Source organism: Apteryx mantelli, chromosome 13 (assembly GCF_036417845.1).
Source record: "Apteryx mantelli isolate bAptMan1 chromosome 13, bAptMan1.hap1, whole genome shotgun sequence".
Taxonomy (NCBI): Eukaryota; Metazoa; Chordata; class Aves; order Apterygiformes; family Apterygidae; genus Apteryx; species Apteryx mantelli.
The window spans coordinates 26,429,749-26,452,884 of record NC_089990.1 but is presented as its reverse complement, the minus strand read 5'-3'; the positions used below and the strand labels follow the sequence as shown (position 1 = coordinate 26,452,884).

Here is a 23,136-nt window from a genome sequence, read left to right as displayed (position 1 = left end):
GATGTGCCCTGCTTTCTCCACTGCTGATCCAGCTGCTGAGTGAGCGTGGCTGGAAGGGACTGTGGCCACCACCGCCTGGGCCTACTGAGAGCTCCGTGCCATGCTGTGGTGCTGGCATCCCCCCAGGATGGCCGAGATTTCTGCCCCGTGCTGGCAGGGGAAGACCTGAGGCCTTTGCTCTCTTTGGGGATGGCGAGGCACGATCCCACAGCTGAGCATATCCAACACTGAAGCTGTGGCCCAGGAAAGGCCACAGCCAGTCTCCGTGCATCATGCGGGCTGGAGGTGCCAGGCAAGGCTGCCTCTGTACGGCAAGGGATGACATCTGCCTGCAGTTTCCCACTGTCTGTGGTCAAGCTGCAAGGAAGGGATGACGCTCCAGCATGGTGGTAGGGGAAAGCCTCAGCAAGTGGCATCAGGGCTGGAAAGAAGTATTTGGAGGCAGGAGATGAGAGAGAGGGAGGCAGACAATGGCTAAGGGGTTGATGCTGCATCCCTCCCCAGGTCAAAGCAGAAGATGCCAGGCTAAGCCCAGCTGCCCCTCTGGCTGTTGGTGCTCAGGGGATGCTCAGCACCCTGGCACCAGGTCTCCAACTGCACCCCTGGGGCAGCCTCTGAAGGTGCCCAGAAAGAGCCACAGCCCAAAGCCCTGGGTCTGTGGGCTGGGAGGAGACGGTGGAGCTGCAGTTCTGTACTGTGCTGCAACGCAGGCCAGGAACGGCCACCCCTAGCACACGCTGCAGAGCAAATGCAGGAGGGACGGCAGGCTCAACGCAAGCAGCGAGGCCAGCCCCAGCCCAGCAAACCTACTCATTGCACAATGGAGGTTTATTTGGAACAAACGGATTCCCAATAAATTATGTAATTTAAAAATAAAAAAAAGAAGAGCACAAGGTACAGGAGCCTCTGGCAGCTCAGCCAGGGCACAGGGAACACAGAGCAGCACAGGACATGGCCAGGCCCCACAGGGCTCAGGCTGAGCATGGGAGCCAGCAAGGAAGCCAGCTTCTCCTGGACGCAAGCCCCAACTCATCCCGCCTCTCACTGTGGACTCCCCTCTGGCTGAGGCCACGCAGCTCCTGTCACAGCCCACACTAAAGGTCCCAAGGGGGAGGGGGTCCCTGTCTGGGCTCATGGCCCAAGTTGGCAGGTCTCTGCTTAGTGTTCTGGTAAGGACAAGCCTTCCTCCTTGCATGCATCAGTGCCCAGCCCCAAGGGGTGCCCCCCCCCCCAGCTCTGCCTGACCCCAGCACTACAGCCACCCCAGCACATCAGCCCCCCACATGACCACCAGCCTCTCCCTTGGCCCTGAGGTGGATTCATGGCTCATTTCCCCTCACCTGCTCCTTGCAGCACCTCAGGGAGGAGAAGGACAGCACCCACCACCACCCTGGTCACCCAGACCAGGTCTTACCCCTGAGGCTCATCAAGCAGGGCTGGGAGGGACACGAGCTGCATCCTGTTCTGTGCATCCTACTCAGTGCCAGCATACAGGGACAGCCCTAGAGAAGCTGAGTGTAACAGCACTGCCTGAACCAGGGTCCTCCCACAGCCAGCCACAAACCCAGATGTCCCAGAGCAAAGCTAGGGCACAAGGGAAAGGAGAAGAGAGCAAGGCCCACATGCTAGTGCCAGAAAGCCAGAGGGGGAGAAAGCCTGGGTGCCAGAGCCTTATAAATCAAAACCAAGGGAGGAGGATAACACACTGCTGGAGGGGAGGGAATATGCCAAATATCCAGATAACCCTCCTGGTACAGCTGCTGTCCTGCCTTCATAGCACAGTGATGGGGTAACAGAGTGAGCTTGGTCTGCTTCAAGGCAGAGGGTGACATATGACCAATGCTAGCCTAGGGCAGACCACAGGGTGCTGACCAGGAACACCAGTATGCGCCAGTATGCATGCCTCACCCACGCAGTGACACAGCGTGTAGGCTGAGCACCAGCCAGCTCTGCCACAGCCCTCCAAAGCTCTGCCACAGCCCTCCAAAAGCACCTGCAATCTCTACCCTTCCTAGCAATGACTCCAGGGACTTGGGGGATGAAAGGAGAGAGAAGCACAGCTAAAGGGAACTGGTGACACCGCTAAGGGAAGGCCAGGCTGCCGGCACAGTGCTTGGGCACCAGCAGGGCCACCTAGATCCTAGGGAGAAAGCAGAAGGCTCCTGACTTGGATGGCAGTGCAATGAGCGTGCAGGTCCTCTGCAGTGTAGGGTACAGCAGCGGGAAGGAGAGGAGAACGCTTCCTTTCCGACTGTAAACACGGCACTTTGAGTAGCCTAGAGCCTTCCAACCTTCGGGAACTGTCAGAGGCCTGGCCTCAGCACAGGGCCTGCAGTGCAGAGCCCCAGCTTTGGCACAGATGCAGGGGTCACTCCTCATCCCCTGCAAGCAAGAAGCCGAAGAGGAAGTTGATTGCACGCTGGCGGTCTTGCTGAGTCTGTTTTGCCATCAGATTGGGTGGAGGCCGCAGGAGGAGGCTGGTGAACAGGGTGGCTGCACAGGGAGGCAAGATTCTGTTATCAGACAGGAATGGAGACCTTGAAGGGCTCTGGGAAGGGGTTACATTTCGGGGACAGCAGCAAGAGGGGAGCAGGCAGGCTACACACTCTTACCAATCATGTTGGCACTGACATTGTTGTCTTCCGAGTATTTGAGGAGCTCCCGGAGAAATGACATTAGGTACCGAAACACGCTGCGATGGCAACGAGGCAGCTGAGAAATCACCTGCAAAGAAACAGGAACAGGAAGCTCTCTAAGCACCCATCACTCCAGCTGCAGCAGTCTGGTCTCGAGATGGGCAGCCTTCCCCCTACTACTGCTTCTGGGCCACTGTATGACCACAAATGCAAGTCACAAGCCAGAAGGAAAGCAATAAGCCTCTGGCTGTAGCCTAGGGATGATGGCACGCACAGGCTTTGGCTCCTGCTAACGCTACTTATAGGAACAACCAGGAAGAAACCAGTGCTTTTTTGCCGCTTATCTTCCAGCAATATCTCAACTCTCACCTCCCTGGCTGCACAGCGACAGCACAAGGACCAGGGTGAGAGGTTTCCCCAGGCTAGCACTGAAAACACACCTGACTTCTTCCTCTGTCCAAGGACACTCGCTTAGTCTTGCTCTTTGCCCCACCAGCTATTTTAAGAGCCACTCCGCTCAGTTGTAGTCCTTAGCGCAAGCACAGCAACTGCAGCTCTTAGCAGGTGCTTAAGCCCTTGAGACTGGTGGAAGCTCTTCCATTCCCTGGGGTTGTTCGTCCCTGTTTGCTCAGGGTGACACAGGGCACATTTGGAATCTCTTTGGAAGGCACCAGCTCTCCTGGGACTGCTGGGAAGCACTGCAGTGCCTCAGGAGATGCCTAAGCCAACCTCAGGGCAGAAGAGCACTGCCAGAGCACGCACACCATCCTGCCCACCATGAAGGGCCTCAGAGCACCTGCTCTCAAAGCTGCCTGCTAGCCCATGGGAAGGGAGCAAGGCCCAGCAAGTCTGACCAAGCCAGAGCTCACAGGAGCAGGCAGAGGGGAAAGCTGCCCAAAACCTGCACTGAGGGGACGTGAGGATGGAGGCAGCACTGCACCTGTCGGCACAGCTGGCTGTCGTGCGAACAGTCGAGGCATCGCTGATACAGCTCGTAGCAGATCACTGGCTCCGGCAGAGCCTCCAGGAAGATGAGGAGTGCTTCAGCCACAGAATGGTTACTGCCCGCTGGGTCATGGGGAGTAAAGGGACACACTGAGCAGCTGGATCCCCTTCCTTCCCCAGTCTGCTCCCTGCCTCACCTCCTACCTATTTGCTGGGCCTCTGCTTCTTCTTTGCAGGACTGCGCTAAGCTCTGTGCCTGCCAAACTACTCCCTGACACCAGAGTCACCCTCCTCTGCTCTCTCCTATCCAGGAAAAATGTTGTTACACCCACACAGCACTACCTTTGCCCACCAGTTCCTCCACAATACCCCCAGCCCCATAGAACTGCTCTGCTTCACTAGGTTGATCATGCTCCCCCAGCACCCATTCTCTAGTACTTGGTACGGCCTCACAGTAGCCTCCAGCTTCCAAAATTTTGGCCCCGTGGCTGCTTAGCCAGCATGCCTTCAGCTTTGAGAGACATTATCTGTGGGGGGGACAGAGGGGAGCCAGGCCTCCAGTGGGGACCCTGCCAAAACAAAGTCACAGACAAGTTCTGCTGCAAGGGAGTTAGTGGGCTCCTGGGAAAGTTCAGGTCCAAGAAGAGGGTAAACCAGGTTCAGCAAGGATACGGATTGTCTCAGGGATACTGGTGTCCAGGCAGTCGATGATCTGCTGCAATTCCTCCTGCATGCCTGGAGTCTGGAACAGGTCCTCCTGCCAAAGACAGTGGAGTCAGCACAGGAACAGACAAATTCACCTTTCCCACAGATGCTGAGAGAAAGCTGGTACCCCCAAACAGTACCTCAAGCATAGGGGAAAAGCCCTGCCTTATAAATACCAAACTGGAATTGATCTCTAGATGCTACTGATGAATCAGGTACAGTCTCCCAGGTCACCAAACCCTCAAGAGCTTCACTGCACAGACAAAGGCCCTCTCCCTCACCTGGTGGCAGGCATTCTTGAACAAGTGGTCCACCAAGAGCCAGATCTCCTTTGGCACCTGCAGTGGCATCTCACTTGCATCCTCGCTGTCCAGGGAGCCCATCTGCAGAACTGATTTCTCCTGGTGGCAAAGAGCACACAAAGTTTCAGGAAAACCTCCGTCCCTTTGTAATGGTCTTGTAAAGCATGCCTAGAGATGGAGAGAGCAGGACGCAGGACTCATCTGGCCACTACCTGCTTTTACAGCACAGAGCCATCCCACCATTGGTGCCAGCTCCACTCCTTCCCATTGCCCCACAAAACCACAGCAAATAGTTTTAGCGACGCCCCAGGAGAGCTTCCCCTCAAATACACTGGCTCCCACAGGATGGGTCTCTTGCAACCCAAGATGGCCTGGTCACATCATAACTTCCACCTTGCAGCTGATGCTCTAGAGGATCAAACATTCTCAAGTCCCCCAATTGCTTTAGCTTCCACATTTTAGGTTAAATCCCACTGCAGTTCCCTGCTCATCTAGCTGATCTCATCTGGATGTAAAGTCAAGGACATTCATTTACTGATTTCTGTGTGCTCTGATGATCAGTTCTCTGAACACTAAATTCAGTTCAGTTTTCTAAAGTTTCTTCACTGATTTTTTTTTTTTAAGGAGATGTTTCTGCTGAATAGAGACTACCCTCATCCCATTGTCATATTTTCCTGCTTACTCATATGAGGCAGCTGATTAGCTCAACTGCTTAGGAATCTCCATCTACACTACACCAATCTTTAACAAGATCAACGTTTTATTGTCTCAGTTTATTCTCATTTTAGTCATTCATGTTTCCATGTGCTTCCAAGAAGAAAGCCACACACAGGTCTCCAGAAGCACATTCAGCAGAGCCACCAAGACGAGACTGGCACAAGCAGGAACACAACACAAGGACACCAACAGAGAGGAGTGCCACAAGCCAAATGCAAAGCACTTAATTTTTGTTGTCAGCTTACATTACAACTGTGATCTCTGCCCCTCTGCAGCACATAGTCACCAACAGCCAGCGTGGGGTGGGTCTGGCTTCCCCCAGCGCAGCTAGAGACACCTCAGATCAGCACAGGAGTCCCTCCCAACAAGAACACCAGCCACACCAGCTCTACAGCACAGTATGAATTTGTCCCCATGCACCACTAAATTTTACCTAGCTAGCAGACATTGGGTCATGGCTGCACATCTACCTCACCCACCCGAACACACAGGGAAGGATGGAGAGCAGCATGTTAGGCAAAAGCGAGTGCATTACAGCTCTCCTCCAAAAGGGGAAAGGCAAGGCCTATGGACCCTCACTGAAAGCTAAGGGTTCTTCAAAAATAGAAAAACCACACTCCATGGCATGGGAGGACTGGTGTTGAGTGCCAGAGCAGCACTCGACCCTGCCAGGCTGCCCAGGGCACGACTTGGAGAAGTGCGAAGATCCCCAAGGAGGGAGCCTCCCCAGCTCCTCGGGGCAGCGGCAAAGACAGAGCTTTCAGCTATCCTTGTGCATTGGCTGGGCACTGAGCGCCCTCTCCTGCCCTGTGCGAGGAAGAGAAGGGAGGTCTCTCCCGCTGTTCAGGAAGGGAGATGTTCTGCAAAAGGGTGTTCCCAGGAGACAGGCATCAAACTCTTCCCTTTCTCACGATCAGGAAAGAGTCTGAGGGCTTTGTCTGGTTCAATACCCGAGTCCAATACCTCTTGGAGAGGAGGGCATCCATTTCCTCTCCTATTTTACTCTGTCACTGCACTCACAGCCTGGAGAGAGAAAAGTCACCCAGCCTGGGAAGTTCACACAAAGTCACTCACACTGGTTACCAACTGGCACAGGAAGAGAGCAGGAGCAACACCGCTACGCACACAACAGCATCTGTCTCCCACCAGCTCTTTCAAACACAGGTTTGACTCATTTAGCCTCCAGTGCAGAGCACAAGTGCAAAGCAAAGCAGTGATCCCGCTTAGGCAGCCTGAGCTTTGCTGCTTGAGGAAGCAGACAAACTTCTGCCTCCTACATGAGGCCTTCCAGATGCCTCCATGAGGACATGCCAAGATGGAAACAGCAAAAGATTTCAGATTGCTAACTCAGTCCTCTCCCCACATGTTTGAAAAGGCTGCTAGGGTGAACCCCATTTTAAATGCATGGTTAGAGCTAATCCAGATATGCCAAAGGTTGCCAATTTTTTCTGGAAAGATTCACCTTTCATGCCTGGATCAGTACAGAGTATTTTTTGCCTAAAGCAAATTAGGTGAGCTTTAAGCAGTTCAGTTGGGCTGGTCCCATCTTGGCTACAGGGTCGTTTTGTGCTCCTACATTTTCTCATCTATTCTGGGCCCTCAGCTGCAGTGAGAGGCTTTGCTGGAGCAAGCACTCCTTTCTGGAACCACCTCCCCTTCCCTCTCCAGCAGAAAACAAGGCAAAAACTCTCATGCTTCACAAACACAAGCAAGAAACAGACTTCCCCAGGAGTCACTTGTGTTACCTTTTCTAAGAAGCTGTCTTCTCCCTGAGAGCAGAGTGGGAAAGAGAGAAGAGGAAAAAGTATCATTAACAGAGAGAATGTGATCTAAGATTAAGCAGAAACCTAATTTGCATTATGAGAGCCCACTGAATGCCAGTTCCTTCACACGTTTTGCTGACATGGCCAAAGCTAAACCTGCAGCAGGAGATTTGACTGCCAGTTAGCAGAAATCCTGCTCACATGATGCATAACTGTCAGAAATTCTACGAAATCCTACCAGTGGCCTTGCAGCAGCACCGTTTACTAGCTAGTAAACATCCAGGCTGCAGGCAGAGGAGAGGCATTTGCCAGGAAGAAGTCCCCACTCATTCCCCTTCTTGAATCTTCCCGATCAGAAACAAATATCCCTGTATTATTGCAACCATCTTCCCTTGTGATCAGGCCTGGTAAATGTTTTATCTCAGGCTAAAGCTGTATTTCCGAGTGTGTGGCAGCTGTGTCACTGACAGGCCCCCTAAGCAGCTTTGTGTATAGTCAGGGAAATGAGGGGTTGTGCTCAAAACCCCATGCTGCTTGTCTGTCTCAACCTAATAGCATTAACACTCTGCAACTAGGAGCATGCCAAAGCCCCCTCTAGGCTGCGTGTCTGATCCCCCAGCCAATACTGAAATACAGCATCCATTTAACAGTGCAGTGTGGGCTGGAAGCTTAGGATGCTACATTCAGTGGTGTCCAAAGGTGAAAGAAGAAGCAGGTTGCTCAAATCTGAGTTTTGGTGGATAAACCTTTCAGTGCAGAAGCAGTAGAAACCTGTTCAAGGACTGAGCTGGAAACGTAGCTGCAGCAGCTAGGGACGTGCCTTGGTGAGGCAGGAAGCAGTGCCTTGGGCTCCCCCACACCTCCTGCAGTACTTGACTCCTGTGGAGGCTGCCCACACAGACAGGCTTGCTACATGTTAACACAGCCCCAACAGACCGGCCTCTCAGAGAGAGCAGCTTGCTCCAAACATGAGCTAGTGCAGGGTCTTCTTCCAAGACACAGGGGGAGGGCCTTAGAGTCACAGGTTTGGAGACACCACAGAGCCACACTGCACAGAAGAGAGGCTTGTTTCATAACTGGATGAGTCATCTCAACTGTCTTGCTTCCACCTGACTGCTTGCCCTGCTGTTCACCTCTTCTTCTGTAGTGCTCAACACTATCAGCTGTGGGAGACTAACCTACTCCTATCAAAGATTTTTCAACGGGCTTTTTAAAGTCCGCAGTAGGATCCCAAGAAAAAAATAGGATGAAAGACAAATACTGAAATCCTAAAGGAAAAATGCTCGAGTACCAGCAGCTTCTCCCAGGAGTACTAAGAGAAGCATTTCAAAATAAGCTTCCACCTACACTTTGCTATCCTGCACCAAGGTGGCTCTCAGGCCCTCTTGCATTCTCTAGATCTCCCTGTGCTGAAGGCAACCTGCACAGTCCACTCAGGCTGAGAAAAGTCCTTGATGCAAAGAATAAGCCCTGACATGCAGGAGAGAAAACGGCTCTTAATACACAAGCACATTTTCTTCCTCATACACAGCCCAAACAACTGCTAAGGGCATGTAATTGGACAAAAATGCTTCTGGGGTGCACAGTGGTTAACACCTCCACCAGTTTTCCCTGCAGAAAGCGCTCAGCTTTTCCTGTCTCTAAGAATTTCTCAACTCACAGGTATGGTCAAAAACAACAGACCTAAAATAGCTTTAGCATGACAGTAGCTCTATAATCTAAACTACTAAAATTTGCTTTGCACAGTTATATATTGAAGTCCTTGAGCTTGCTTAACATGTCCTGACTGAAGTACTACAGTTAAATTGACCTTACAAAAGAGATTGCTTCTTCGCTGTGCATTTTGGCACATAGTGCCTTCATGTTTTGCTCTTCTCAGATTGTTTTGCTTCCTGACCTCCTACAGGCTTCAATGAATAACAGTAGAGGGAAATCTAGAGGTAAAGGAAGCAGAAGACATCTCAAAGTACAATTAGTCAGACAGAAAAGTAATAAAGTGTGTTTTCAAGGGCAGAAGCTAAGAGTCTAGGCCCAACTTCTTGTTCATCAAGAGAGAAGTCAGTGTGTAGCGCTGAGCAGGAGAAAGCAAGAGCAGAAGCTGCCAAGACTGATGAAATGCTCCAGACCAAGCTGAACACATTTCTAACACAAGAAGAATGATTTTGAATAGGATACTGAAAAGTACGAGGAGCCTGAGGCCTAGATTAGTTGTTTGAATTGAGGAGGCAAAGACTCTATCTTGCCACCTGGATTCTGTTTAGCCTCATCTTGTGATTATGTAATAAAATTTCTAGTACAAATTTTTTTTTTTCTTTAAACAAGTTGGACACGCAAGAACAGTTGTCACCTACTACAGAAGGCGGAAGCTGGAAGAGTGAGGGGTGCTGAGGGGAAGAGAATAGGGTTTAAAAGCAAGTGGGAGAGGAGACTGTCAAATCCACAGTTATGAAACAGCAGCATCCCACTGGATGAAAAAAAATGCACAGAAAGGTGAGACCACAAGTATAAGAGAGGAAAGGTACCAGATAAACTAAAAGAAGAGAGTCAGACTGACCTAATCTTTTAGTTGAGAGAAAAAGAAATGTCTTTCTTGCCTGAAGAAAAATGGGTAAATAGACAAACTCAGGAACTTCTAAACCTCACTGAAGCAAGGTCAGGAAAGAAAATCATAGAAGAAAGACAAATGCAGGCTGAAAACAAGAACTTAGATAAAAAATGGGGTTTAATCCCAATACCAACTATGAGAAATCAAAAGGACAAGAGATGGCTGGGACATGATTGCACCACCACATATTCATACAAATAGCTTCAGAAGGATGGAGATTGATGCTAGGGCCTGATGAAGCTTGGGGAGAGGAGATGTTATCCCTGCACTGAAGAACTTGCTCACTGTGGTCAGTGTGATGGGGACTGGCCAGAGTGGCTGCAGGATCGGTCATTTGCTGAGTTGTATTAATCAATACATTTAACATTGTCAAATTCTTTTCGCGAGTCCTTGTGCTTCTGTTTGTTCCTTCCCCTGAGCAGCGCAAATGTCAGAAGTGTCCAGATGGAAAAGGGTATTGGAGCCCTCACCATTGCAGGAGAACCTAGGCACCTCAGAAGAGAGCATTTCAGTCATACTTCTTATGAAACATCAGTGCAGAGCATAATATTTGGAACTTATTCAAAGAGACAGGGGGGAGAGTACAGGCAGAAAGCCATAGGAGGGGAGAATCATGAAACACCACATGAAGCTCTGGAAGAAGCAAGTCAGCTGAGAGTCAGCACAGCTGACCCAAGCAGAAGGCATTATTCCTGGTTTTAGGAGTAAGCAGAAGAGAATTTGCTCTCTTCCCCGTTAACAGACACACAGGGTGAACCCAGAATGCTCATTCATGCCAGTCTGCACTGCAGAAACACTGCTGCTTACCAGGTCAATGAGTTTAGTGACTGGAACTTCTCGGATTGGTCGTCTCATTCGGCACAGAGCCTCCAGGGAGGTGCCAAAGCAGCTGGGCAGGTAGCTCCCGCTGATGGTGAGAAAATAGTCCTTCCCTCGGTCCAGATGAAGGACAAGAATATCCTCAATTTTATCCTCGCCTGAGTTCAGAAGGGTCACTGAGTCCTTACTGACGTACACATCCAGGGAGATGTCCACACTCTCATCTGAAACAGGCAGAAGCTCTCAAGAACACACAGAGACTCTCCACAAGGAATGAGAGGGACAAATATGCTGCAGGGACAAAGGTCTCAAAATTGAGCGAGAAGACAAACAGAGAGACAAGGGTGATGGCAGGAAAGGTGATACACAGGAAAGAGGGGAAGGACTGACTGGAGATGGGGTGGCATTCTACACCAGCACAGTCTAGAGACAGCAATAAAACTCAACTCACTTGGCTCCAAGTAACCTTCACAAGGCTCGGCCCGAAGCCATGGCTTACAGTACTGGCTATCATTGAGCTTTGGGATGAAAGAGAAGTGACAGGTGACCTGCCCGTTATTGGTGATCTGGAACTTCTGCTTCTGCAGCTGCCGGAACTTCACATTCTCAAACTCAAACTGCAGAGCAAAGAAGAAACAAATCTCATTAGTACCCACAAAGGGACACAGCTAGCCATCCAGACTCTGCAGTGGCAACCTGTGACTGGTAGGCTCCCGCACAATTCTGAACTCCTAACAGAAGACCTGTCAAGGAGCCAAGACAAGATGCCGCTTCTAATCCAGTTTCATTTCCTACAACTCAGTTTAGTGAATCAAAGTCTTTAAAGGTTGATCTAGCACTTCTAAAGCTGCTGTGTTTGGGAAGTGGACAGTGTTTCAGGTTTCATTCTCACTTCTCTCCTGCTTAGCTCCAGTGAAGGAAGGAAATCATTCTCCATTCTGTCCATCATACGAACTATGTCTTCAAACACCTTCCGGTATCTCTGCTCATCCACAATCTTTACCTGTGGAAGATCAGAAAAAATACTCAGAAAAGTTTCTGACCAGCATCATAGGAACTCTTGGTCATGAGTAAACTGCATCATAAGTGAAAGATTTCTCCAAACACTTCTTGTGTGCACCTTAGAGGTTAAGAGAATTTGCACAGATGGTCTTCAAAGCTACACAGGCAACTTTAAACAAATTTCATCTGCAGAGATGTTACCGGGGTCTTTCTGGCCAAGGGGGGGTCACAGAAAAATCCACTACTATGAAATTACTGGGGGTGACAGCATTGGCATCTTGCAGCATTACTCATGATTCTTCAGTGAAAGAGGAAAAAGACTCTCCTTCAGGAGACCTGAGCTGCTCAGACAGCAGGAGCTAGCAAAAATGGACACGGGCTCTATCTCTACTCAGCAAGCTAGGAACCGCAGATCTGCTGCCAGCTGTTCACCATCAAACAAATTCAGATGTGAACCAGTGACCCTCTCTCTTAACACATCAGAGGCAACATTATGACAGCAGGCACAACTATTTACTGTGCTCTACTGGGGAACACAGCAGAAACCTGCAAACTCCTCCAGAGCTCATTCTCGTGGCAGATAGCGCAGGTTATATCTGGAAGCTAAGCAGCACCATTAAAGCAGTCTATTGGATTGTCTTTCTACTGACTACAGGACCACACTTGCTGGGATAAACTCCAGCAATCACCTGCGTTAATGTGGCATAACACTGTCTCAGCATCGCACAGCTAAGCTGCATTGCACATGAAGACCACAGATGCTGAGTTGTTTGCTGAGATGAAGCCAGCAAGGCTGCCAAATAGCAGCATACCTGCCAAATGGACACTCCTTATTTTTACATACTTTATCCTTCTGCAACAGCATTCACACAAGTGTCTTGACTACACAATCATCTTAAAGGAATGAACAATTGTGCATGATCCTACTCTAGCATATAAAGGAAGTTACCCCAATGCGGAAAAGCGCGCTGACTGGCTTGTGATCACTAGTCTTCAGGTCCATATGACTGCGATACCGGAGCTGATTTATGTTCCCCCCTCTCCAGAGGATTCGATCACACCATGCTGGCACACGACACTTTCCACTGCAAAGAAACACCGGTTACCACGGGAATCCAGCACTCCTAATAAACCATCCAAGCTGTTCCTTCTCACAGCTAGGCAACTCCCCCCAACCCCACCATCAATGGCTGCATCAGCAGTGACGGGATGAATTCCTGCCACTTCCCTCAACTTGAATACTATGTCCTTTCTTCTGCTTTCTTCCCATTTCCCTATATAGCAGTTAAATTCCTGCCCCTTGCAGCATCAGGAAACAAAATGATCTCAAATAGGACTGTTCCCATAGCCTGAGCCCATGTGTACTGTGACCCAAGCTGCGTTTCTTTTGCTGCCAGACTTTACTGCACACTACAGCTTGAACCATTGCCCATTGTTTCCACTGCGGAAAGTCTACTCAGTTATTACCACCATGTTATGAAGTCTGAATCTTGGGTTATCCTTCTCCAGTTTAAGTACTGTGCTGATTCATAAACACAGGCAGAGTAAAACCTGACTGCTATATGGTTTGTTTGAAACTCTTCCTTGGGAGTTTCTCCATTCAGAGCAAGCTGCTGCAGCAGAAGCAGAAGCGTCTTGGGGAAACATAGAGCAAGCAGGAATCACTGTTGCTATCGCAAGGTAGCCAGCCCTTGCTGGTGTGCGAGTCAGGGGACAGTATGACTCAGAGACTGCATTTCTATCCTTTCAATTCCTTTTATACTGTTCCTCTGTCTCTGGTAGCAGTAAGAAATCCTCCCAGTGCAGGTCTCCTATGAGTTCATCCTTTACCCTCTTTCATGCTTTGGAATCAGCAACAACTGAGGTCTCAAGTCATGTGCCTGGCCAACATATACAGTCTCTGCTTACTGCAGAAAGTACAGGAAATAAAGGATTATAAACCTGCCTGTTTACTCCAACCATCATCGTAAAACTGAAGTATTTCTAGCTCTAGGAAGCAGGAAATCAAGTCCTGTGAGAAAATGCTTTTTAGGCCATAGGTAAACTTGTCCATGAGCAGCATATTTACCTGGAATCCCAGCGATCTGTTTTAGAGTCATATTTATATGTGGGGATGAACTTAATCTCTCCTTCAGTGAAATCAGCAAATGCTTTCTTATGAGTACGCTGAATATTCAACTAGAGGCAGGAAAACAACATTTCTTAGAGGGGAGAAGAGGAAAAAAAGCCCAACCAACAGAATCCCACACTGCACAGTTCTGGAAAGCAGTTACAGACAGAGCATTTGCATCCCATGGTTATGGAAATCACCATAGATTCTACCTCTCATCCTGAAAACCACACCTCAGATACTACACCTTTAACAAAGATAGAAATTCAGCACATTCATGGAATTTTTTCTAAACAGACTGAATACAAGTCGACACAGCACTGCTTGCCAGAACACTCAGACAGCATAAAACAATAGTTAAGGGAAATATTACTCATTCCACTTAAGTGTTAAATCCCTTCATTAGCTTTCAGGCTTAAGCATCGCCATCATTAATACTTCACTGCCAATCATTTTAGCAAAAGCCCCCAGAGTGTGCTTGGCTGACAACCTGACACTATCTTCCTTTTCTCTTGCTCTTCTGAAAAATTTCCTAGTTTCTTCTCACAAAAATCTAAGCTGCAATTGTTTTCTGCATGAAGTTCTGCAATACAGTAAAAATGAACGATAGAACAGAATCAATCAGATATATCATTAAATTGTGTGTCAGAGATGATATTACATTATTTTTGTTCATATTTCATGGATACAATCCTTCATTTTAAAGGCACATCTGGTGCTGTCTCAGTTTCCAGGGTGCTGCAGAGAAACGCTGAGCGGTGCAGACTCCAGCACAGAATTTAGGTCAGAGTAGCTGAGCAGAGAGCCTTGACTACAAGCGCTAGTCTCCAAATCAACACCTTTTCCAGGACATTGACTACGGAAGCTTTTATCACTGTTACAAACTCAAACATTCCAGCTTGTAGTTTGCATGTAAGAGATAAATCTTCCAGTGAGAGACAGAGAAGCTTGTATAGTAATTTCCTGAATAATTCAGTTAATCCCAATATCGAATACAGTCTATTTTGGTTTAGAGGGTTGATGTCTATAGTAGAAAATCCATGTCACTAAGACATCCCGAGTTCTGTCTAGAGTCTATTATCACAGGTGTCTGTGATAATAGCCAAGCCAAGATGATCATACAAGCATTGAGCAAACAGGTGGAGTTCACTGACCTGGTCATATGTCAACAATTTCTGAAGCTCATTCTTACTGATCAGACTTTTCACCTCACTGGCATCAGGGAGACAAAGCCTGTAGTTCAAGTCTCCTAACCAGATGACAACACTGAAAACAAACACAAACACGGAAGAGAAGAGCCAGTAGTTAGTATCATAAGCTACACAGGAAAGAAGGGAGGTAGGAGAACAGCTGGCTGCTGGTGATTAAGGTTGAGACACATGGAACAGCAGCAGACTTGGAAGACTGACTCTGACAGTAGAGATTTTTAATGGTGGCAGATAACAAAAATACTAACTCCATCTCCTTTGGAATCCCACATGGGATTGAAGACTCAGTTTAATGAGATGCTTGAGTTTGACTTAGTCTGAAAAAAAGCCTTGAAAACACCACCACTCTTGAAATGAAACCAGCATACGTCAGCTGGCTTCACAATTTCTCAGGCTACAAGAACCCATCTAGTGTGCAAGCTTTTCTTCTGTACAAAGAAGGGCAATGACAGAGCCCATTCCTGCTCGTTAACCAGCTATGCCAGCTTATGTGCATCTATCTGTGCACTCATACCTCATACGATACTATGGTTTTACCAGTTTGTTTTCCACTATCTTTTTTGTAATCATATCAGGCCACTACTTTAACATCTACCTAGCAAAGACTGATCAGTCTAAAATTGGCAAAAGCAGAGTTAAGCTCCCATGGAGTTTATGATCTGCAGAATGTTACTGTGCTATCTTTTCCATCAGCCACATCCCTGCAGTCATCAGCACTGGCTCTTACTCTGTTCTTCTCTGGGCTTTCAAACAGACCTACTGCTTTCTCTTTGTCAGCAGCTGAAGAACTAACACCGGTGGTATGCTATCCCTTTACTCCATAAAAGTTTCACTCAAGGATTAAAATCTAAACCCCTTTCTAGTATCAAAGCTCTTCCTGTTTACAGTCAACCCTCAAAATTTCCATTAGTGGATTATCAAGTATAAGCTAATGTTCGAAGGTTTTTCTGTATTAATCCATTCTACATTTTATTTTCAGTTTTCAATAGTTCAAACATTAAGTACAGAAGTATTAATCATTTGTATATAAGTTTATGCAAACTTAATTTGCGTGCTTTGTTGAACACGTTTTGACTTTATTTGGATTACGCAACACCACCGTCACTCCAGAAGAATCAAGTGTCGCCTGCATATCATCTGGTTCACTTAAGAAGAAACTGAAACAGCAATTGTAAGCACTTGTTGCTCAGAAAAGCCTAAAGAGCACTCCACGCAAAGCTTCTTCCTGTCCTGCTCTTCCTTTCCTTCCACTGTTCATACTCCATTTCTCATCACAATCCCCACCCCAGTTTCTTCAAACCCTGTAACATTCAGCCACCAACTCATGAACGGTGCCTGCTGAAATAAAAGTATTATATACAACACATGAGAATAGGGCTGCTAGAGACAGGTTGCACAAGTCACCACAGCAAGAGGCGACCTGCTAGTTTGACTGCAGAAGCTCTAGCACACAAGAGACCTTGGCATTTTTAGTTATATTGTTAATTAAGCCAGAAAATTTATCTGTGCTAAGGCTCCTGTTGCTGCAATTTTCTTAGGCTTCAGGAATGGAAAATGGCAAGAGAAACTTACTCATGTTTCATGATGTTGAGCTGAGGTAGACTGTCATCAGGGGTTGTGAAAGTCATCCGAGCACAGATATCCTTATAATCCTGATTTCGCCGCTCGAAGTCCTCCACGTGAGCAGCTAAGTGGGAATTGACAATGCAGAATGTCGTGTTGTGGAACACAAACCTCACAGCCACACCACCCTTGTTACCCTGGGAAGAGAGGTATCGACCGTCATTAGACAAGAACACACAAGAGACACCAGGGAGAGTAGGGGGATGGAACAGAAATATGAACAAAACCAGACTGTGCCATTTCTCACATGGATACACTGGAGCAACAAATTGGCCTAGGTGACTCACCATCTTTCCCATGATTCCAGTGCCCACAGACTCTACCATGACATCTCTGATATTACTCAGCTGATCCTTCTTAGCAAATACAAGTAGCATCATCCCAACTAGACGGACCACTTGCACCTGCAAAAATAAAAGGTACCTTGAACTCCCAGAGAAGCAGTGGAAAAGCACTTCTGATTTGCCTGTTCCACCTGATGCTCTGCTTCTCTGAGCCTCCCAGTCCCCCATCGTGTTTTGTACTTAATCCCTGCTTGCAACACCACCCAAAGGACCTCCTTTCCCAAAGCTAGTTTTTGGAGGACAATCTATCATCCTCCAACAGCAGCTGGCCATTAGCGGTGCTGAGCTCCGTACATCCCCAACTCTTTGGTGTTTCTCTACAAACAGTGCTGTCTTGTGAGGTAACAAACATGCAGAGTCTGTTCCTTAAGTTGCAGCCTTTTATACTAAGTACTACTCTAATCAGCAAAACAACCAGAAGAAGAAGTTGAGCAAGCTAGTTACGCGTGTCACAGAAGGCTTCCGGTTATGAATGTCACTGAGGGCTGTGGGTTCAGCTGAGGGTAGGTGCTCATCTTTGCTTACTCAGAGCTACAGCAAAACCAGTGGGATGCATCAGAGAGAAATGGACAGAAAAGTACATATTTCCTGAGATCAAATATGCCTGACATACAGGGTATCAAAAGGCAGCATCCCTATGTTATATGAACTGTCCGCTTTTCAGAAAACATTTCTTCTCTAATGGAAAGCATCCCTTTCTGGAGATGAGGTTATTCCGCAGGGCTCAACCGACATATGTTAACACAGCGCCAGTATACACTGTTCCATCAGGGATCTCAGGTCTGCCACTAATTCTTTGACACATGCTATGCCACTGCACTTCTGTCCATGAGCTTCCTTCAAAACCAAGGCTGGGGTCCCCACCTCCAAAGCCAGGTAGAAGGCCTAATCAGCTTGAGCACACAGTCTACTGGCTCATTACAGCAGTGTAAAAATATTAAAATGTATTGGGATTAAGCCTGTGTAGTGAAGGAAGAAGCTTAAACCATCCCCACAGCACTACACTGGAAGAGCCAGAGCATTCAGTATACTCTGCAGGACTGAAATTTGCATGCAACCACCAGTCTTATCTACGGTTTCAGTCACTTCCCCCTGCCTGCAGCCATATCGTGCTCTCTCCTTTTCACAAGGGTCAGAAAAATTTGCCTGAAAAAAACAGTAAAGCAAAGGCACAGGAACAGCAGCCTCTCTTCAGTTCAGGTCATGACTCCTAGCTTCCCCTTTTTTTGAATCTCAATCCAACAAGGTGCTCTGTTCCTGCTTTTGATTATCTGTATCACATGCCACTGAGCTCAACACAAAGCAAGCACAGGTGTGTGACAGAGAAAGCACAGGCTAAGGAAGAAGGGGAAACTGGTTAATGTACTTAGGGCTGCTACCTACAGCAGAAAGGCAACTTTGCTATGGCAGAACAGAAAACCAACTGTTTACTCTAAACCAGCCAGAATAAAGTCCAGCTATCATAATTGAAGTAACTCTGTCCTCAGGTATCTGGAAGATTGCTCTCGAGATAAATTATTCTGTTCCTTCACAGAAAAGCTATTCATTTAATTTACAGCTCAAGACACATCTTGGTTCTATAGTACAAAGGTGAGAGAGTAACACAGAATTTGAACCCATTACCATGATTTTATTGAGCACATTACTTTCCTCACGCCTGCCTCTTTTACTTTAGAGTTATTCTGATCTTTGGCTTTATAAACTTCTATTTCAAAGTAAAATATTCCCCTATGATTGTGAGACAGAAATAGACTCTCCAGATTTATTTCAGTGTATATGATACACAGGTACACACATGCCAAGTACACACCCTTGATTCCTCTGTTTTCTGCTCTTTGGGTTAGGTGAAGAAAGGGGAAGCCCATTTTTGTTTTCTTTCCAATCAGGCTAGCTCTGTGACAATAATCCCATGTAACTGAATAGGACTCACTTTCTTATACTTAGCCTGAGGATGCAAGGACTTCTCCACAGCAGTCAGCCATTCCTGCTCCTTTGCAGAATCAAAGTAGAAAAAAGCCTCCGTGCTGAGGTCCAGTTCCTGGAACCTAAAACCAAGCCAGCTTAGCACATCCCACCTCTCCTACAAATCAGCCTCTTTCTACAAGAGGGTCCAATGTGAAACTCTGAGTATCTCTTCTTGGAAGAAAAACTTCTCATTGCCACTTGCTAAATAAAGCATCAGAATTTCACCACAGTGCCTTAGAGACCTTACTGAAAGTCACTTTAGAAACGATCTCCCTGAGAGGTATTACTTTTAGTCTGAGGACAACCAAAGGGCTCAGGGGATGCCTCAAGGAAAATCTGCTTTGTTATGTCATACCAGCCTCCTGTTTAATCTGAGGTTCTGCCTCATCCAAATGACTGTTTTCCCCAAGACTGCTCTTCTGAGGCATAGCTCCGCTTTGTGGAACCTTTGAGAGCATGACAGGAACTTAAAATAAATACAATCCACCAGTGCCCAAGCAAGAGCAACAAGAAACCTAGCACCATAAGTAAACATGAGGTCATCACTCCTCACCCGACACAATAGAAGTCTGGAGGCTCCGTGTCACACACAAGCCAGGGCTCCAAGCTGCTGTCTGGAGACTGCCCATTCACATTCCATGTCCCCACAAAAAATCTGCAACACAGAAGCAGCTGAACTGTCAGAAAACAAAATAAATACTGCATTAGCTCAGTCTCTCCAGTGTACATACAGCAGCATCCAGGCTGGGAGCAGACACAACGTGTGAGCTGTCACTGCAGAGGGTCATGCAAACTAGAGGTTAACTGAAAATACTTCTAGATTTGGCTCATTTTCAGTGATGCTAATCTGAGGGATTTTACTGAATGCTGCAAAACAGAAGACATTTCACTGGGGACAGCAAATAACTTCTGGCTCTTAAAATTCATGTATGGTGACACTAAGAGAGCGTAATGACCAAAGCTGCCTTTATCGTCTTTCTGCCCAGCTGCTTCAGCCTTACTTGAGGGTCAAGAGATCTGACACACGTAGGGGTAACGATGCAAAAGGAGAAGCTGCACTGTAGACATCTGTTCACTTTGAATGTGCTCTGACCCCTGCTTAGCCATCCAAGCTGACTACCCATCAGCAGTGGTCAAATTTTAAACCTGGACTAGATATGAGCTCACAGAAGAGATGAAGAAGCTTTGTCCATCTATGCACACTGTTGCTCAGTCACAGCTCTGGAAGCAACTCTGACCTGAAGTTCTGAAGATTAACAAACTCCTTCTCTCTCTTGGCAAGCACATGTTTGATGAGACCTTCTCTTTGTCCTGACTGGGTGCTGGGCAAAAATATTTTGCGCATAGTGTTGGTTACTTTTGGCTGGTCCCTTGATGTACTCTCTCGGTGAAATCTAGGAAGGAAGCAAGAGCAGAATTAAAACTGGTCCTGCTGTCTAGGAAGAGGATAAAAAAGGGAACAGATCAACCATGCTACTTACTGCCTATTTTGAGGCACAGGAGGAGGTGGAGGTTCCCGGCGAGATCCCATTTGGTGGTTTTGTACGTTTCTTTTCTTCTCCAGGCTTATAGTATTGAAGTCATCCTCAAACCCCAGAGCTCCTATAATGAAGAAGCCAAGCACAACACCCTCAAACACTATTTAAAACACCTGAAAACAAGAAGGGAGCAATATAATTCCACAGAAAGTGAAAGAGCATATGGTAATAGCGATATACCATCTCTGATGACACGGAATGAGAGAAACGGGTACTAACCACAGGCCAAAGCAGAACAGAGCTTAACATATGCAAACCAAGGCACTAGACAGAAGACAGAACTCAATAAGGGACAGTCCAGGGCAACGGAGCCCAAGGACCAGGACGTTTTATTTTCTGCAAGATAAGGTGGGGTCAGGAAATGGAGCAGAAGTACTAGCCAGACTGCTGAGTGCAGGGTCAACCACAGCTCCCTGCCACTGAGGGCCCCATTATAACACACTGACCACAGTGCATACAAAGGTGACGATCACTTCAGTACCTGAAACAGAGGCCTGTGATAGGCCTGTGAGGTTCTTCACCTGATGCCAGCTGGCTGGGTCCTTATTTTCAGGAGGAGAAGCTTTCAAGTGAGCTGGAAAAAAAACAAAAAAACAAAAAAACCCCCCAAAACCAGGCCTATCAGAAACCGCTTGTGATCTGAGGATGTAACAAACAACTATAGGTCTAGTTACCTTCCTGTATGCTCTGTATTTCTGAAAGGAAGCCTAAGCAACGCTCCTCATCAGGGATTTCAAAGAGCCGTTCAGCTGTCTTGTCACCTTGTATCCGGATCTTGCAGCCTTCTTCAGGCATAAAAACAGACACACAGAGACACAGTCAAGTCTTGTTCACAGATATTATGCCCTCCCAATGACCAGGCTTACTAGGTATCCTTTGAGCTCACCAATGGAAGCAAACATCCACCTATGTTTTCCTATGCAAATTTGCATCTAAGCTAGCCTCCCTGTGCTTCTGAGAGTCTGCCACATTTGGAGGATCATCAGTCACGTTTTCCTGGTTTTAAGAACACTTCTCTCCCCCTGCTGCCAGGCGGAGAAGAGCTCTAAAAGTAGCGAGAAAAATTTCTCTAAAGGAGAGGCTGAAGCAGTGCCTAGACAGAGTACTGCAAATACCCATCTAAAAAGGCAGACAGTAAACTAGGCTCAAGTTCAAGTCAAACAGATGGAAGGGAAATGAGAAAGGTTCAGAGGGCTGGGCAGGACCTTGGGGAAATACTTCAGAAGTTAAAGTTTAACCAAATGGCAATTCCTCCATCCAGGCATTTAGATCATGTTTGTCATGACATTTCAATGCCTATTAGGAAGCATAAAAGAGCCAGATTACAGCATTACAGAAAATACAATCCATACCTAACGAAAAGACAAACACAGAGTATGGAAGAAGAGTATGAGATAGCAGGCAAAAGAGAAAAAAGCATACATTTGTGACCAACATGCAACCTGTTTGCTGAAAGCTTTAGCCATGTGACTGTCTTGGTTATACAACTTACTGTTTGTCGCTATATCAATCAGTAGAGTCTCTTCTGCTTCTGGAAGAGAGAAAAACAGGATCAAGAGAGTTCACAGTGAACGCTGTGGTAACTCAGTACTCAATAAAAGCATGCTGTCTGCTTCTAGCCACAGAAGAATCCTGACAAAGGAACAAACAGCTTTAATTTACATCTCTGCAATAATAATGGCTCCAGCAGAGAGAACAGTCATATTTGGGCAGCCTAGACAGACACTCTCCACAATCAAAGTGTCACAGGGGAGATTCCTAACATTCAGAGTTCTTGTACATCTGGATGTTTTGTTCCACATCGGTGTAGTTCCTCTGAAAAGCACCAACCTGACATTTCTGTACTCCAAAGTCCCTGTGTATGCACGAACAAAAGTTTCTTCCCATATGATCCTACCAATGAACTTCATGGCTTGTCTACACAGCAGAAATTATGGGCAGAACTATGCTGAGTTATACAGAGAGCATAAACTTATGCAGGAAAATGTGCTTTTATTCCTCCCAGCTCTTGACATTATGGAGAAGACAGGCAGCTATCAGCAGCCATCAATTTTCAATCATTAGAGACAAGTGCTGAAGGCAGTGGCTCTGTGTGATGCCTACTACACTGAGCTAGCCAAGCTCACTGCTCATCTGAACTAGCCAAGTTCATTGCAGCTGTATGCTGAGATGGAAAGACTCCCCACTCAGATCTGGAAGAAGCAGGAGACCAAAAACTCTTAAGTTTTAGTTCCACGAGGAAGCATTCAATCTACATGGATGCTCAGGAGGCAGGTCTAGAAGCACCACACTGACCTCACTCCATTCTTGTTGATAAACAGCAGTGGATTTCTGCCACAACAAGGTTAGAGAGCCCACTGTAACAGAGTCAGTACCTTGTATGCATTTAAAGCGGCTGTTGATGGGAATATAATCTGGATCAGCGTATTCTTTCTCTTGTGAATGGATAATTACCCTGGAGACAGAAAGAAGGCTTGTGAAAAACCAAAGTAACCCCTTGTTTGTATACAGAGAAATATTAACATTATAATGAGAGCTGTACTTATGGAGAAATGTAATGCATGATTTCTATTGTTATACTCCTGGAATAAGAGAAGAGAAAGAGAGAAAAGCTCAGACCCATATAGGATGTGGGTGAAAACATATGAGTATGTGGTGGGAAAGCAAGTGCTTTTCAACTTTCACTGCTACAGGGCAGATTCAGCTCCAGGGTGGCAGCAGCTCTAGAAACTCAGAGAAGCAGGTGAGCAGACTGAGAATTAACAGCTAGAAAACAGAACTTCTAATTTTCCTGTCTGAAGATTACTTTCCCCAAAGCAGGAGAGAGAACTCCAGCAGAAGACTGCTCAATCAG

General features: G+C 47.0%; 1 protein-coding gene across 2 annotated transcripts; it reads right to left on the bottom strand.

Moving 5' to 3' along the window:
• Positions 1-810: 810 nt before the first annotated feature.
• Positions 811-20,337, bottom strand: OCRL (OCRL inositol polyphosphate-5-phosphatase). 2 transcript variants are annotated; one of them, XM_067304483.1, is made up of 18 exons: positions 20,226-20,337; positions 19,983-20,138; positions 19,298-19,399; positions 18,710-18,824; positions 16,723-16,839; positions 16,385-16,572; positions 14,759-14,870; positions 13,563-13,672; positions 12,444-12,579; positions 11,385-11,495; positions 10,944-11,109; positions 10,481-10,716; positions 7,051-7,074; positions 4,568-4,687; positions 4,254-4,338; positions 3,577-3,704; positions 2,613-2,724; positions 811-2,493 (listed from the first exon to the last, which is right to left on the bottom strand). In XM_067304483.1, exons 1-18 carry the CDS (start codon positions 20,273-20,275, stop codon positions 2,369-2,371), a joined length of 2,193 nt encoding a protein of 730 aa, XP_067160584.1. In that variant the 5' UTR covers positions 20,276-20,337; the 3' UTR covers positions 811-2,368. The 2 variants fall into 2 exon arrangements, with proteins under 2 accessions (XP_067160584.1, XP_067160585.1); XM_067304484.1 differs by lacking the exon at positions 7,051-7,074.
• Positions 20,338-23,136: the final 2,799 nt, after the last annotated feature.

Coding starts and splice junctions, on each gene's coding strand:
- OCRL (XM_067304483.1), bottom strand. CDS start 20,275: ATGGGATCTCGCCGGGAACCTCCACCTCCTCCTGTGCCTCAAAATAGG. Junction 12,580..13,562: donor ACAGATCGCTGGGATTCCAG/GTAAATATGCTG, acceptor GTTTCTTTGCAG/TGGAAAGTGTCGTGTGCCAG. Junction 10,717..10,943: donor TGAAGGTTACTTGGAGCCAA/GTGAGTTGAGTT, acceptor TGCCTGTTTCAG/ATGAGAGTGTGGACATCTCC.